The sequence below is a fragment of the Ceratosolen solmsi genome, unplaced genomic scaffold (assembly GCF_000503995.2).
Source record: "Ceratosolen solmsi marchali unplaced genomic scaffold, CerSol_1.0 scaffold13, whole genome shotgun sequence".
Taxonomy (NCBI): Eukaryota; Metazoa; Arthropoda; class Insecta; order Hymenoptera; family Agaonidae; genus Ceratosolen; species Ceratosolen solmsi.
The window spans coordinates 8,420,392-8,437,996 of NW_011948418.1; the positions used below are offsets into that span (position 1 = coordinate 8,420,392).

The 17,605-nt window shown below is 31.7% G+C and overlaps 1 protein-coding gene across 1 annotated transcript; it reads left to right on the forward strand.

The window, feature by feature from the left end:
• The first annotated feature begins 588 nt into the window (after positions 1-588).
• On the forward strand, positions 589-8,064 carry LOC105360435 (period circadian protein-like). Its single transcript, XM_011497329.1, has 11 exons — positions 589-675; positions 1,564-1,848; positions 2,702-2,855; positions 3,956-4,219; positions 4,521-4,885; positions 5,161-5,363; positions 5,896-6,053; positions 6,303-6,655; positions 6,868-7,077; positions 7,235-7,551; positions 7,962-8,064. Exons 1-11 carry the CDS (start codon positions 604-606, stop codon positions 8,062-8,064), a joined length of 2,484 nt encoding a protein of 827 aa, XP_011495631.1. The 5' UTR covers positions 589-603.
• Positions 8,065-17,605: the final 9,541 nt, after the last annotated feature.

Consider the following 17,605-nt stretch of genomic DNA (forward strand, 5'->3'; position numbering starts at 1 on the left):
AGTATCTTATTACAAAAATCTCATATATTCTCATCAGTGGTGAATTGATAAATAATTTTTGTATATTAGATAAGAATGATTAAAATGAATGTCCAATCTGTCATGTTGATTAACAACCCTTCGACACTATTTTATTTGAAAGCCAACGACCTATTGCTGAAAAGCCATTAAACATTTTTCTATTTTTCGATCGGTGCAGCATGTAAATATAGGTACAAGTACCAGAATTTTGTTTCGACCTGATCACCCGAGCATCCTTGAAAAATCCTCGATTCCCATTATCGACACATTTAATGAAAGCATCTCTCTTACTGCTTACAGATATGTTGGCATAACGTATGGCATATGAAAATAGTAGTAATATTATGCGATTAATAACGAGGAATATTGCGACCATAAAGAAAATGTTGATTGATGAATAATGCGTATTAACGAAATTTCAGACATGATTTATAATTGATTTATGTTATTCTTATGCTATTATCTGTAGTGCCACAAGAAACGATAATACCTACGGTATTTACGACGCGCCACACAGCGACTTGTCGACTATCCTACGTCGATCCCGAAGTCGTACAGTACTTGGGTTACCTGCCACAGGATATGATTGATCGTTCGCTTTTTGACTTCTACTATCCCGAGGATCTTCCACTCATCAAAGAAATCTACAAGATTGTGAGCATGAGACCTTATCTGGTCGAGTGTGATTCAGTTGCGACTGTGCTTCTCTTTATCTTTGCATTCTAGGAGATTTCACGCTGACTTTACCGGGCTTCTAAGCAATGAATTTTGGCATTAGAATATAATGGGATAATTGGGAAAAATACAATAATATACGTGCTTAATTAAAAATTTCCATTCGCTGCAGTCAAAAGAGTTGTGAAAAGATATTATCAATTCTGCTCATAATTTAGACTTTGTTTTTCGTTTTTACATAAGCTTTGGTTTTTGAGATTGAGCAGCACGTAACGAGTATAAAGTGTTACCAAATGTGCTGTGCAATAAATTCCCTTGATTATTAATTTTTTCTTCATTCCTTAAGTATAAAACCTCGATCAGCTTTTATTTAAAATAACAATGCGTAATGGCCTAATCGGACTTTTTAAATATCTCGGCATCAGTATACCACGATTTGAATGACATTCGATCCCGAATGGTAGATAGATGCGCGACGATAGAGCCTATCATTATTATAATTAAATTTGACGAATTTGAACATTCATATTAATATTTGAAATTTTAAATATCTTTTTCTGCCATTTATGGATAAAGAAAGAAGTGAGGTTAGTCGGCATATTCTATTTATTTTACGATTATACGGTTAAGCATTCAAAATACATGTAAATATAATGTAGGATTGGAAATAACGTGAAAACCAATATCTTTCATATAATCATAATTAATATCAATGAGGTATTACACGTTCAATCGATTAATATAATTCAATGATTGGTAAATATTAACGAGCGAGTAATGGCACAGTTGTTCTTCTGCTAAAGATCGAGAGGACGTCTCGCATTATCATAATAATCATCTGCTCTTCTCTAAAATATGCCCACGCAGGTTATCAACCTGGAGAGCAAAACCTTCAAATCGAAGCCTTACAGATTCATGATCCAGAATGGCAGCTTCGTTGTTCTCGAGACCGAATGGTCATCGTTCATCAATCCCTGGACGAAAAGTGTAGAATTTGTCGTAGGTCAGCATAAAGTACGAGAGGGACCCGTCGATCCCGACATCTTTCATCCACCTGGTAATAGGAGGAACGACTTGCTGGCGAATATTAGCGATGAAGTGATGAAAGAGGCGCAAATCATACAGAAAGAGATTGTGTCGCTCCTCGTTGAGGTAATTGGTCCTATCAGCTTAGTTTAAGTAACCTTTTAATATTGCAAATAATACGACGCTATCGATCCAATTTATCAAGCATAGAAAAGGAGAAAGCAAGGAAAATGTTTCATCGAAATTTATTTTAAAATCTTACATGTACATTATATATAACGAATACACAAACGCATACATATGTATATCAATTTTTTTTATCTTACAAATATTATTATTATTATTTTTTTTTTCTTTTCTTTTTTTTTTTTTTTTCATACTTGAAAAGGCAAATTCATATGATTTTAAAATTAATTATTACAAAATGGTGGACAATATCCGTTAAATTTATTCAAATACTGCTAAATTACTTGGCAATTCACATTATTGGCATATTTTGTCTGTGATAAATGTGTCTTAAAACACAGTACTTAAATAACGAAGTTTTATTTATTTATTTATTTATTTATTTTTTATTTTTTATTTTTTTTTTTTTTTGGTCACCGTTTATGTATAATCATCCTTGAAACGCCCTGCTTGCTTCATCCTACTTTGTTAACTAAACATTTAATTGTAAAAATAAATTTAACGCCGACACCTTCAATTAGCATGCGAAAAATTGCTTTAAGAATCATAAAACTGTAGATTAATTCAATTACTTACTGGTTGAAGATTTCATTTTCCAGGACATCGCTTAACCACTAATTAACGAATCTCCCCGCTACATATTACTGATAACTTCACTTTTGTAGTGTAATAAATTTTAGATCGGGCAAACCTCGATTATGAAATTCACAATAAATGTTACTAGCTACCCTAATTCCTGAAATTGGTTATGTACAACGGGCAATTTTGCGTTTTCTTCGGCGTGTTTCTCCAGGATGTTCAAAGGAAGCTGCCATCCAAAGCTACCGATTTCGAGTTACTATCCAAAAAGAAAGAACTCAAATCCTTCGCGCAGTATATACTGCAGGAAATTAAAAGTCCAGCTACCATCAAGGATCAAATGGCGTTACACGACAGGAGCTTTTCGGTGACTATACATCAAATGCAGCTACATTATACCACATATCTCATCTATATTTTATATAATTTTGATTTTTTGATAAAATGTTCTTTAAATACTGTTGAATTTTGCTGATGTTCAGGTGTGAAAATGAATTGAGTATTATTAGATATTTGGTTAATTAAGTTATGATTGAGATGTATGAGGAATCCGAGCGGATAAATAATTAAATGGAGATTATAAATAAAGCCATTTAATCACAATTAATAAGATATTTTTATTCTCTTGGTTACAAAAGTATACGTATTAAAGTTTAAAAATTTTGTAATAGATTTAATGGAGGTTCGTTTGTATTATACAACATATCCCTGCTATTAATTATTATCATTATCGTACATCTTATATAATTTTATTTACAGCTGGATTAATCACATTACTCTCGCGTATTACCAATGACAATCTCTTATTCATATTTTTTGTTATAAATAACTTTAACATAGAAGTGTCACAGAGATCAAGTAACGAAAAAAAAAAAACAAATTTTTTTTTAACTATTTTCAATTAATTAAATTAATTGATCTTCATAATGCTTTTAATATATATATATATATATATATATATATATATATATTAGCGATTTATATAGATTGACAAATTATTCTTTATGGTCTATATTTATTCTTGTAACTTAAAATAATAATAATAATACAGACGTTTTATCTCTATAATCTGTTAGTTTCTCACCAATATCCAGAAGAGACCAAAAATTCGCATTTAACTTCGGTAAAAGAATAAATTATACCACTTTGTAAATTAGCATTTTGCCAATTACTTACAATTAAAAATTCGAACCACACTCGAAGCATCTATACTCGGGATAATATATCTTGAACATTAAATTAATACTATCCCGTTGGTTAACATTCCCAAAACCTATGTAAATTATTTCCTTCGTGCTCTTTGTGTTTCCTATCTTTCAATCTATTCCGACCTCTCTTCAATTGCAATATAATGCTATGCTGCAAAGTAATCTTGCCAAGAGAGAAAATGTTATTAAAATTGAAAAACAAAGTTCCTATAATTTAAACGTGACTACGTATCGATTCTGCCATAATACATTAAAAAAATAATCATCCGATCTCCTATTACAGGGACACGACAGTGTGATGTTAGGCGAGATCTCACCCCATCACGAATACTTGGACAGTAAATCTTCAACAGAAACACCCCCTAGCTACAATCAGCTTAATTATCAAGACAACATCGAGAGATTCTTTAATAGAAGCATAGGCGTAAGTGTGAACAATAGACCATACGCTAGCGATGAGGATATCCTCCATTCCAGTGAGAATAGTAGCGATGCGTTGGGCAAGAATAATTCATCCGGACCAGGTAACCATTTAACATATAAGACAATACATTCAATCCGATTCATAGAATTTATTTCTATATCCCATCGTCATTTCGACAACGACGGAAATGCCTCTTGTTTATTTATTCTTTCAGTGTTTTTTGTTATTTATTTTTGTTTTTTTTTTGTTTTTGTTTTTGTTTTTTTTTCCTTTTAATACCACTAACAATGGTTAACAAATTCGAAAAAGATCATGTCCCATAACGTGATCCATTCCATAATAATTCATGCAATAATACACCATGCAATGGTCAATGATTACATAAGGGAATATCTTTAAAGAGTTGAAATGCAGTTTTTCGACAAACGAAAGCGGCAATAGCGGCAGTGCGGAAAATCTCAGCAGTGAGTCAACGAATCAACAGAGCTTTGGCAGCCGGGGCGAGACATCCAACGCAACCAGCAACGATAAGCTCCTCATTTTAACGGAGTCGTTACTTTACAAGCATAACGAAGATATGGAGAAGCTAATGCTGCAGAAGCATTGCGAGCAGAAGAAGGGCGACAAGCGGAACAACTCCACGTCGCTCAACGATCACAAGGCCAAGGCTGAGCAGCCGACCCTGAGGTGCGGAGCGAGTAATAAAAACAGAAGCAGACTGAAAAGAAGTGGAGGTCCAATCGGAGAAACGGATAATAATATTAAGGTGAGCAACGGCTCTCAGGCATTTGTAAAAATAATGATTGTATAACGAACATCGATAGTTTAAAGATTTTCTAGGGAAAGTGGGATTTTACCTTCTTCAGTAATGAGATAATTTATAATTCGCGTGCTTTGAGTTGGAAGTTATTGAAAGAATTTATTCCCATTATTTCTTTATTACGAATTAGCCATTCCATTAGCCATAGACACATTAAATGTCAGAGTCTTTGTAATTATTTTTTTTATTTTTAATAAAATTAACAATTTCATTTCACATAGGTTTTGAAGTATGATAATTCGGTGAAAGAGTTACAAAGTGTTGGGACGGTGCTGGAATCTCTGAATACGAAGCCTAATGTAACGACAATCGATACGTCACCAATAACGACACAGAACTGTCCAAAAACCAATGCGTGGACTCCTAATTCTGTAATAATGCCGTCCACCACGACGATTGCACAGCAGCGCTTCACTACGACAAAGTAATTTTTACGCATATCATGACATTACATAATCACACGCACAAATCGTTCATTTGTAACTCTCTACATATGATATATCCTGTATTAAACTATTTTAGAAATTTTAGAAACATCAATGTGCATTCGGATGATTATTATACGCACAAGCATAATAAATAAAGAAGTAAATAAGAAATAATTAAAAAAAATAAATAAAAAAAATAAATAAATAAATAAATAAATAAATAAATAAGAAAATAAAGTAATAATAATAAATGCTTTAATATAAGCATGGATATAAGCAATGAAAATTGATTTTGTAATAGCGACAAAATCAACTTTTAAGATAAAAATGTATTTTATTTGTTTCGGTGGATTTTGATGTTATTTATCTTTTCTTATACGAACATTCATAATATGTGATATATTGCGATGTAACCTGTTGATTGTTTGCTTAATCGCTTGATCATTTGAATAATATTGAAAAACTCGATAATACAAAAACTCCATTGGAATTGCCGTATAATCTCACGCTACTGTTTTCATGTTTCAGTGCATATTGCCAAGGTGTAAGCCGATTTCCCACACTACCTCAATGGTTTCCCGTATATTATTTGCCTCTACCACAGATAAGAGATATTCCATCTTCGAGTATCATTCCACAAGAGCATCCTGGACCGCCAAGTCCCATCAACCAGTTTATTCCTTATTGTACGTAACATACTTATTCTCCAGTGCTTATCGTAATATTTACATTACCAGTTTTATCAATATGCGCATATCGTGATTATCGCTTGCTTTCGCTATCGTTTGTCTACCAAGTCAATCTATATTATAAATTGTCTACTCGCACATTGGTAATATCGAAAACCATCGCAAACTAACAGTCAAGCCAACAGTCCTTCATCCGATAAAAATCATGGCAAAATGTCCTCGTTCTTATTGAAATTTTATTCCAAGCACGTGACATTGTTGCAGATTTCTTCCCAGTGACGTATACGATGCCGAGCGTCATATATCCGCCGATCGTTGGTGCTCACACGCCCCCAACCATGATGTGTAGGCCGTTTCCATTCATCGTGCCTGAAACAACAGCAACGCCGTTAAGTGATACGTGTCCCACGACTGCCCATCTAACGACAATGACAACTACATCGACGGCAACAGCGACCGTAGATAATTCGTTTGATCCTAAGCAGCCGGTGAGTCGGGAGACGAGCATCAAGGCCGAGCCCGGTAGCATCATAACCATCTCCGAGTCTTCCAAGAAGGTATTTTTTACTCCTATGATTGCTTATCGTCGCAGAACAAAAGTATTATCCGCTTGCATATTATAACGTTCGATTGTCGCTTTAGCGAGAAGTTCGAAAAAGATTATAATAAAATATTATTATATATGATTGCAAATATTAAATTGAGATAATATTAGATTGTGCGATGAGAAGAACTTAATAAATAACATTGCCTGAAGCGGATATGAACGTTATGTCATATGCTTTGTTTTGTGATTTCTCTAAAAATATAGATATTTTCACCTTCTGAAATTGTCTCGTCCTCTTTAAGCAACGGGGGTGAGTCTTTTGGTATTATAGATGAAAGTACGACGATCGATACGAAGGATAATTATATAAGGTACGATAAAGTCAACGATTCCAGTTCCTTCAGCAATTCGCTTAATAAAAGCTACGATAGCAGCAGCAATACTGAACATTGGCATGGACTATCGTCCTTCGAGGTATTTTACATTTTCATTCTCTCGGCATGCAATTATCCATTGATTTTTATACAATTTCAAATATTCTCCTTATCTACACCTATCACTTATCTAAAGATTTAATTTTGTTAAAAGTACAACGACCTTAACACAGCGCCTTTTTAATCACCAAATGTAGCGGCAAAAGAGCAATGAAAGCAGCGATAATCAGACTTTCAAAACTTCTGGAATGACACGCAAGGAGCCGCCGTGGATCGAGGGTATTCCATTAACCTCGGAACTCATCAATCAATACCAAATGAAAACTAAGCCTCTTCACGATGTCCTGAAAACCGACTTGGAGTTTCTCAGTCAGTCGAAGCAGTCGAATTTGGTAAATGACCAGCTGAGGCAACTCTATCTGGACATCGATTTGAAAAATTTTAGCTCGAATTTACTGCTCGAGGATCCCGGTACGAGTAGTGCCAACGAGGATAGCAGTGACGAATCGCATAGGTGAGCTACCAGATACTTTTTTTTATTTTTTTTTTATTTATTTATTATTAGCGCGGATAAACGAGGCTTAATAACACCGATTGCATATAATTTAAAAAATAAAACGTTACGGATAAACGTAAAGAATGCCGAATTATATGATAAATATCGACTAATTAGTAATAATTTTCTTAACTCTCATCGTCAAGTCGATCGTTTTGTATTGTCGATGAATTGTCGTACACACGAAGAAAATTTAATGATAAAGTTCGAAAAAAAAAAAAAAAAAAAAAATAAAAAAAAATTGTAAATTAATCAGCGCTGATTATTAATTCAAAATGTTTATTCGCCTTGTAATAGATCATTGAATAATTCAACTTAACTATTGTTTGTTAAAAAAAAAAAGTTAAGTTTAAATTTCCTTCTTCCAGTTTGGGTACTTTGAACTCTTCTTGCCTTGTCATCGCTGGATCACCACTTTCCACAACTACGCCATGGAGTGCGTTGCACGAGAAGAATAAATGTGATCTATAGCTCGAATTTAATTCATGCGCGTGTTAATTACGCGCAGCTTATTCATATCAATTTTATAATCTCAAAACAGTACACTAGTGGATCCAAGAGGAAGATTATCTCAACGTTTGCTTATAATTCTCTTTTGAAATCAGCTCGACAGTAAAATTATCAATGAAAAAATAAGTGGACCTTAAAAAATCTTACTTTCCAATAATCAAAATGCACAAGCTTCTTCTCACATTCAATTAATCTAAAAATCTATCTAATATCTGAATCAATATTATAATTATATAATATCAATATTATATAAGATATTCGATAAAAAGTAATGAATCGAGGACCAACCATTTTAGGGATGGACGAACGTACATTTCCTTTAATCGTGTTGAATTCATATTATAATGGTAATTTTTAGATGGACACTCGCGTTAAGCGAAGTATGTAACGCGTATAATCCATCCATATTTTATAATCGATAAGGCGATATTTTTAGTAAATAATAAAATTATAAAATTCATAAAATCTAAACTGTTTTTTTTTTTTTTTTTTTGATTTATTTCATTTAAGTCAATACTCCATACAAAAGTGAAATATCGATCTTTCCGTATAAATGATCATAATTATAGAAACAGTGACAAAATATTATTAAACAAAGCATTAAATTGATTACGCTAGATATTCGTTACTTTGTAGTGCATGTAGATTACAATTTTTATGAATGTAAGATGCATTTTTAAACATCGAAGATAAATATTGTCGATGCTTCATTACTACACAAACTAGCCATGAGAAATGCATAGTGACGCCAGTAATTTAAGTTTAGATGAGAAATTTAGTGAGAATTTAGTCAGAGAACAAATAAAATACTAAATAAAATAAAAAATGAATAAAAATTCATCAATTAACGAGTTAATTATGTATATATAATTCTTAGATGTTATATTATATTATTGGGAATATAATAATATAATTAATGCATTTTTATAATAATCAAAACTAGATATCATGATATAATATATATATATATATATATATAATAAATTCAAAATGAGAAATTTCACATTTGCCTTGATGAAACGATGACCAATCGCAAGATTAAACTAGCCAAACATTTTCGTCAAATATGAAGTTTAAAATCGAGACAAATTCATTACAAGTACTTTTGTGTATGCATCAGTGTGTGTGCGCGGGCGAGAGAGAGAGAGAGAGAGAGAGAGAGGGAAGTGTGTGTGTATTACCACACACACACACACACACACACAAAACGATATACGAATTTAATTAGGCAAATATATTTCTTTCAATAAAATTTAAAATAGAGAAGAATATTGACAGATTAATTTTATTAATCAAATTTATATTGAGTTATATACTGATGATATGTATTTAGTATAAACATACAAAGTTGATAGTTTTTAGAAATAAAACCAAATTATAATTTACAATAGTTATTATTCTTTTAAAACAGATTTTTTACGATCTGCCGCTTAGATTAGATATTGAGAATATCAAGTGGTTCAAGAATAAATGTGAAATTCAATTTTGTATTTAAATCTTATCATATTGTATAAATATTAAGTAAGAAATTATATTGCTGAAATGTAAGACATGATTTTTTTTTTAATTTCACACTTAATTAAACATTGTAATATAATTCATTTATGTTTTATAATACTTTTATTTTCATAAATTTTTATTTACTTTTCAAATTCTGTAATCTTTAAATGTGTTAGATACAAGAGAACTTACCTATACGTTCTATTTATATTCGACTGAAGAGTAATAAACAAATAATTCTTGTATATTAGTTGCAAAACAAAAAGCGTCAAATATATTATTGATTTATGAATTTGAAAACATAATTTGTTTATTATTTTTTAAATATATTCTATCGATATATGACAAAAATCACCCCATTGTAACTTATTTTTTCAATTTTACTGCACGTGAATTTCAGCATATAGCGCGAATATTTTGAAAATTTTTATATTCAATAAGATTGTTTTTTTCAACTTCTTTTTATCAACAGTTTTACATTAGATAAAATTTTGAAAAATGTTAAGGAGGCATAAACCAAATGTTTAGTTCTCTGTTGAAATATGTTATTTTTTTTTTACCATTAGAGAATATTGGATATCGTTGCTTTCAACAACTTTGATTTACAAAAAAGTATTCCCTTGTCTTTTAAATTGTTGATATCCGCAAGAGAATGGTAAATTAAGAATTTTTTTAACGTGCGAATTATGTAATACTATTCTTCATTATTTATTGTTTTATGAAGAAAATGGAAAGAGCCGAAGAAATGACAATAGAATACGTTTATTTTTCTAACTGAAAAACTTCTATTTATACTTTTTCCTAAAAATATATAATTGTATATATACTTTGAGAAACTCTACGTAGAAATATATTTTTGATATATTTATTGTCTCTATTATAACTATAAATTCATCTAAATGAAAGCAAATTATATGCGTAAAGAATAGATGACATTTTCTATTTATATCAATCATCAATGTATATATATGAATAATAAAATTGATTTTTTTTTCGTAGATCTTTTTTTCTGCAACATCTGAACTTGGTATTGCGAATAAACACTAGATTTGTTGTTGCCGTTTATTTTTATTTCACTTTATATAATCTATAATTTCATTTAAAATAATGTTTCAAACGATAATTCGATTAAACAGAAGATTGCAATAGATTATTTAAAGCATTTATTTATAATTCCGATTCTGCCAATACATGAAAATGACTGAAACAGTGTTGAATTTGACTCTGAATTGGATTATTGCAATTGGTACTCATCTATGAAATTCTTGATAGAGGGAGAACCTTGAGGAATTGAAATTTGCATTGTAAACATTAAATTTTTTACAGTTATGTGATTGGAAAGCTTCTAACATTATCGAGTATGATTTTTTAATTTTATAATTTATTGATATGAAGCCTTCTGAGATGCAAATCGTTTTTCTTTTTGAAGTTATTTCTTATCCGACAACTTTTTAATGAAAATATTTCATTTTGCTCAAGCATTAAATAACTTTATGAAATATGTGGATATAATTATAATCGTTATGTTTTGTATTTTAATAAATTAATTTTTTCTTTCGTTAATAACCGAATCGCGACTAATAGCTTCTTTTGTATTTGTCTAGTAAATAGTTATTTAGTCTTCTACCATAAATATTGGCATAATTATACAATAAAGTGATAAAGTAAAAAAAAAAAACAATATATTTTTTGAAATAATATATTAATTTTACGATGATTATATATATATTATAGATTAAGAATTTATTAAAGCCAGAATTAAATAAAGTAAAAAGATGAGGCAAACAGATATTAATAAATTATATTTCGCAATGCTAAGTTTTATATTTATATAGAATATGATAGTTACTAAAAATATATCGAATATGAATAATAAATATATTATTTGATAATTTGATAACAATATGATATCAAGTCACAAAGAATATTTATAAGTATGAAATTATAAAACAATGTAAAATATTTTATTAAATAATGATGTTAGTATCAATAACAATAACAATAACAATTATAATAAGCGATGTTGGATTATAAAGTATTAATAAGAACTTAATATATTCAATACTTACTTAATTGACGATTAAGTATACAAAATTTAAAACGTCGCCAAGTTAAGTAACTTCTGGAAACCTTAAGCATTGTTGAAATATACATCATCGATAACTAAATTACTAAGAAGTATTATCAATTAGTTGATAAAATCACATGAAATTATTATATCTTTCAACAAATCTAACGACCTATGTTAATTATTAATAAAAAAATATTACAAATTAACAAATTCTAAAGACTCGTTCGATGAATTTGAGAGGATAATATATAATGGTAATAATATGTATCAATTTTAATTATTCATAGACACTATAAACATTTATTTACGTCATTCGAATACAATTGAACACCAAGGGGTTGCTAAAATTACTGTTGTTGCTGAAGTCGATATAATCGTTTTGGTATCGTCCTCTTTATGCATTAACTAAGGCTCGCAACAACCTTACATCGATACCCGGTCGATGTTTTCGGTGCGTTCGCCGTGCGCTCCTCGCAAATGTTTTCTTTTGTTTTTTTTTTCTTAACAAAAATAGAATAAAAAAGAAAAATTCATGCAATCGCAATTTGTGTCTTAACATAGCGATGACGTAATGCAGCGAACTAGTCATAAATACTTTAAAATAAATTACGTACGTTTTTAAAAATTCATCGCATAATTTAGTATAATGGCAAGCTCGTATTGACTACTAACTAAACGCTTCATTTCCATATTCGTTAAATAAAATTAACAAGAGATTCGCATAACAATTGTACACAAGCTTTATCAGCGCCCTTCGCATTATATAAATAAAAAGCTCTACGATCTCTCCTTATAAAAATATCTATATAGCCGCTAATTAATATAGTCGTCTAAAATTTCCTCCCGTATATTACTTTTGCCAAATCACCTAATCTTGCCGAACCCAAAGCGAAGAGCTGCGAGGACTATTCGGTTGATCGGGATAATTTTTGCAAACAAGTTGTGCAAGCAACTCAATCCGAAGATACGAAATCCACTCGTTGCGACAATTCATGAACTCTTCCGAAACGTCATAACATCTCGCGAGAAAAAATATCTAAGTAATTATTATTAATAATAATAATAATAATAATAATAATAATAATAATAATAATAATAATAATAATAAATCAATTATAATCATACATATATGTTATTTTGTAACAATTGACTGCAGTGATAAATTTCTATCTTTAGATATGAGACAATGTAGCAACGACTTATAAAAATCTGATTTTTTTTTATACAAAATAAGGAAAATTGCACTTCTCGGTTCTTTAAGCGCAACGATAATAAAAACAAACTATTACTATATGAGGATGTATGACTTAGGAGGAGCTGAGCGGAGCAGGAGAAAGGTAAAGAAAAATAAAAAATTTTTAAAAAAGTCACAAGGGAAATAGGAGGGAAAACGTTGTAGGTGTGTAATGTAAACTTCTCGGGTCGGGTATTTATACACATGTGTTGTCTCGTACGGATTAACGTAATAACAATCGCTCATTCATTCGCTTGCTTGTTCAACTTTTCTACAAATACAAATACAAATCCAAAGCAGACACACATACGCAAAGCACGCGCATTTATCTCTCATTCCTGTACATTGTCCAATATATGATTTATACACGCACACTCGCAAGCAGATACGCACAAACACTCGTACGCATAATCACATCGCAATCTCTTCGTTCGTTTGTTACTCGTGGAGTGATATGAAAAAAAAAAAAAATAATAAAAAAAAAAAATAACGACGAAAATCTGTCACATTTTGATATTGATGTAAGACATAATTGTTTTGTTTTGTTTTGTTCCTGTTTTTTATGAGATTTTAAACATTTTGAAGTATGAACAAGATAGGGCTTCTTTTAATTTGCAATATTGATAGAACTAGACAAAACTATGAATAATCACCTAGAATAATTGATATTTATTGCCTCGATTCTCGTGAAAAAATATAGCTTTATTTAAGAGTTAAAAGTGAATATTATTTCTTTCATTATTTCATGCGGAAAATCAATTAATGTAAGCTAGGTAAAAAGCATATTCTTATTTGCGAGATAAAGATTACTGGAAAAATCTAAGCTGCAAAATAAATCCATATGGTTTTAAAACAAAATTGCACTTGAATATAGAAAAACAGGTAAATGTGTCAACATGGAATTAGAATTTGATGTTAAATTTATAGAAACAGTTATCGAAATGCAATATACCCGTCCACTTTTCTCTTACTATGATTAAGATTAAGATTAAAAAAGAAAACGCTTATATCAGCTCCGATGTACAATTAAAGGGACATTACTCTATGGAAAAATTCAATGTATGCAAGTGAACGAGACAGAGAGAAAGAGAGAGAGAGAGAGAGAGAGAGAGAGAGAGAGCAAATACGAGATTCGATAAGCAAAAGGCAAGGATTTGAAAAATAAAAAGATAATGATAAAGAGGAAAACTTGCGTCCCGAGCGAATTAAATAGGCGCATTCGTAAGAAATTTTACGACCTTTGAAAATAGACTTTCCGCTTTATATAATCGTTTTCCCGTTCTCAATACACTAACAACAAATAATTGGACAAAGCAATTTAAGATTACATAGGAGGGAACATTATGAGATACGAGATTCGCGTTATTGATCTATCTTATCCAGGGATTCATTAAAGATTCGTTTGATTATATTGTGATACGTAAAGAATACGATTTTCTTCTTTTTTTTCTTCTTTTCTTTCTTCTTATTTAATTTGTTTGTTTTGTTTTAGGCACATAGGGATGTTGAAAATTGTATGAATGTGTCCTGTTCATCATTGCGGATTCACTCACCATTCTCACTCGTATAATGCAGGATTGCTCATTTTTCATATAAATCTCAAGAAGATGTTGATTAATGTTTACCATTTCATTCGTTGAGATTTACTTTTGTATTTTATTTATTTATTTATTTATTAAGTTTTTCTTTCTGCTGCTCTAAATAACGAGAAAATGTGCCCGATGCAAAGACGAAACATTTATCGAACGAACTAACAACGACTTTGATGTTGAAAATGCAATCTTGTCGGAACAACGCCTCATTCACCGGACCGTGACGAATACCAGATAAGCAGTTTATGATAAGAGGAAGATAAGAGAGTCATTAATTTAAATACCATCATAATCCGAACGACATTATTTTTTTATTCGTTTCATTGAAGAATGTGCATTCGGCTGGTCAGCAACAACTGACGTTTTATGGTAAGGAAGAACAACGAATGTCCATGAATACGTAGGATTTAATAAATCGGATAATTCCGAATAATTCCGGATAATCTGAACGGGATAATGCAGAAAAGGCTAGCTAGCAGGCCTGCCAATCCAATGTTATCGATGCCTGTCAAGATTATATCGCGACAGGGACTAATTAACAATACTTCCTTACTTGATTCGATAAAATCGATAAAAACATCCCAGTTTCGGGCTTTGATCTATTAATTGCTATGTCAGTTAATCATTCTACTCGAAGCCACCTTCTCTCAGATTAAACAGCACTAGATTTCGAGATAAGGTTGAAGTTTATGTCGAATCATTTAACTCGATTATTTTAACAAATAATCATTACGAAGTGTACAATCGATGGAGGTATTCTATACATACCTTTCGCATTTCCAAATGAAAACTGTCGTTATTTGCTCGATCGGCTATTATAGACTATAGTGTGTATATAAATACATTTGGTGTTGTATATGTGAATAGATAGATAGATGCTCAATTTATTGGAAATACATCATGAATGAAATCGTTTAAGAACGTATCATTCAATCCTGATTAAGGAACAGTCTAGGAAATTGGTATGATTATTATACGAGCATTTTGTCTTCATTGTTTCTTCACAGTGACTGTATAATTAAATATTAATTATTCATTATTGCTTAGTTTTATCTCTTCTTCTCTCTCTCTCTCTCTCTCTCTCTCTCTCTCTTTATCGCCGTTAATAATGAGTAATCTTCTTCTTGGAGAAATCAATTTCGAGATTACACATCATTTCGCTGAGAATGTGAACATACAAAGCATTTTTGTCTCTGTGATGGAAGAGGCCGGGTGATTCGTGGTGACATTTCTTCAATCGCGCGTATCCCTTAGGATCGCTAATTTATTGATACCTCAGTATTGTGTATGTTAGTCACCTCGAGAGTAAATCAAGTTAAACAATTCCAAGTACTCCGCGAATGAAATAATTTTCATTTCAGACTGTCTCTAAGCACATACAGGATGCAAAGTATGTTCTGGAGATATCAACGGAGCATCCTAGATGCACAACGTAGATAACCGAAGTATCTTTTACGGTTCGTTCGTTTCTGTTAATATTACGTACATATTGTTGGATGAACATCGGGTAAGAAGAAGAAGTTTGACAACGTTAACAATGCCTATTCAAGCGATAATATCGAATTTCATTTACGAAATACTATAAGCTTAACACGTACTTCAATTTTAATATGGGGTTAAATCGATATGAATGTAGTTGATCGTGTACGTCTAGTCCCGTACCGATGTCACATCCCATGCGAGTGAACACCGATTCTAATCCTCGTGTTAACAATGCTGCCAGTGTGTCGAACCACGATGTAAGACAAAGAATCGCGCTAATCCAGTGATGTTGGGTCAAAGTTCGCTCGTCCGAGATCCTGAGATACCGCGCCAGTCGTCGAATGATCTCTTAGACCAAATTGGCGAAGCGAAATTCCGCCAAAGTTGAACGGTGAACATTCGCAATCGTCGTATCTAGTTCACTCCCGACGTGTTTGCGCGGACGATGAACTCGGAATAATTCACCGAATGCACGATGAAGCATCAGATTTGCCGAGAGAGATGCCTTATGGACACGGTGAGCAATGTTAATCATCAGGAACAACGATAGCGGAATCGATATCAGCACCTATCACGTATTTCACGTGAAATGAAATGATTGTACGTACCATCGTTGGATGGTATGCCTGTTTGTACTAAACACAAATCTTACTTATCATTGCGAGAGATGCCACTCGTATTCGTAATGGAATATTTGGATTTTTTTTTATCGCTGAGCTTTGGATTTCATAATGCTTCGCCAAATGATGGCTACGAAGATACTCGAACGAGCGATCTTCAGTTTCAACGTTTCGCAACATCAGTGAGATATATGCGTATGTCCAGAGATGATCGACAGCCGTTGTATGTGTCTTTTGATACGCGCGGACGTAGCGAAAGTGATGAAATTATCCAATTACAGCGGTAGGGGATGACGAAGTCAATGGACAATACAATTCTTGCGCATCCATGAATGAATCTCATCAATAATTGAGTTTTGAGTACACGTGTCAATTGTCTGGCACTGCTGCTCGACATATCGTGGCAATATCGTAATTGTAAGTGGATAAAGTTCAATCGATTTCCCGCTCTATACATTTTTCTTTTTATTAATGCTAAAGATTATGCTCTAATCGACTTTTGTCCGTTTAATCGAAGGATACAAAAATATGTCAGCCGTATGTTTACGCATTTGCCAGGAAGTCATGTAGTTAATTCAATTATTACTTATACATAGATATTTTAATAATCACGGAAGAAAAAAAAAGATGCTTTCTTATGGAGGTATATAATTTTATATTTTCTCTAGGTATAATTATTGCCCCTATCTAATTCGCTCGCTCACTCACTCGCTCGCTCACTCTCTCGTACCAATATGGCGATTATTCGCAAACATTGGCGGATGCCTTCTTCAAGTTGTTGCCTAACAATCGTTGATTTTCATATTAAAAATAAATTAATTCGCTATCCACCAGAGATGATAAATAAATATAATTGTCACAATTCGTATATATGCAGCATCAATCATTGTATCATCTCCTCCTCATCCTCATCATCATCATCATCGGCCTTCGAAAACAATTCATTGCGAAGAGATAATAAGTGAATTAATATAGATTTTGTCCTCATTCGTCAAACGATTTT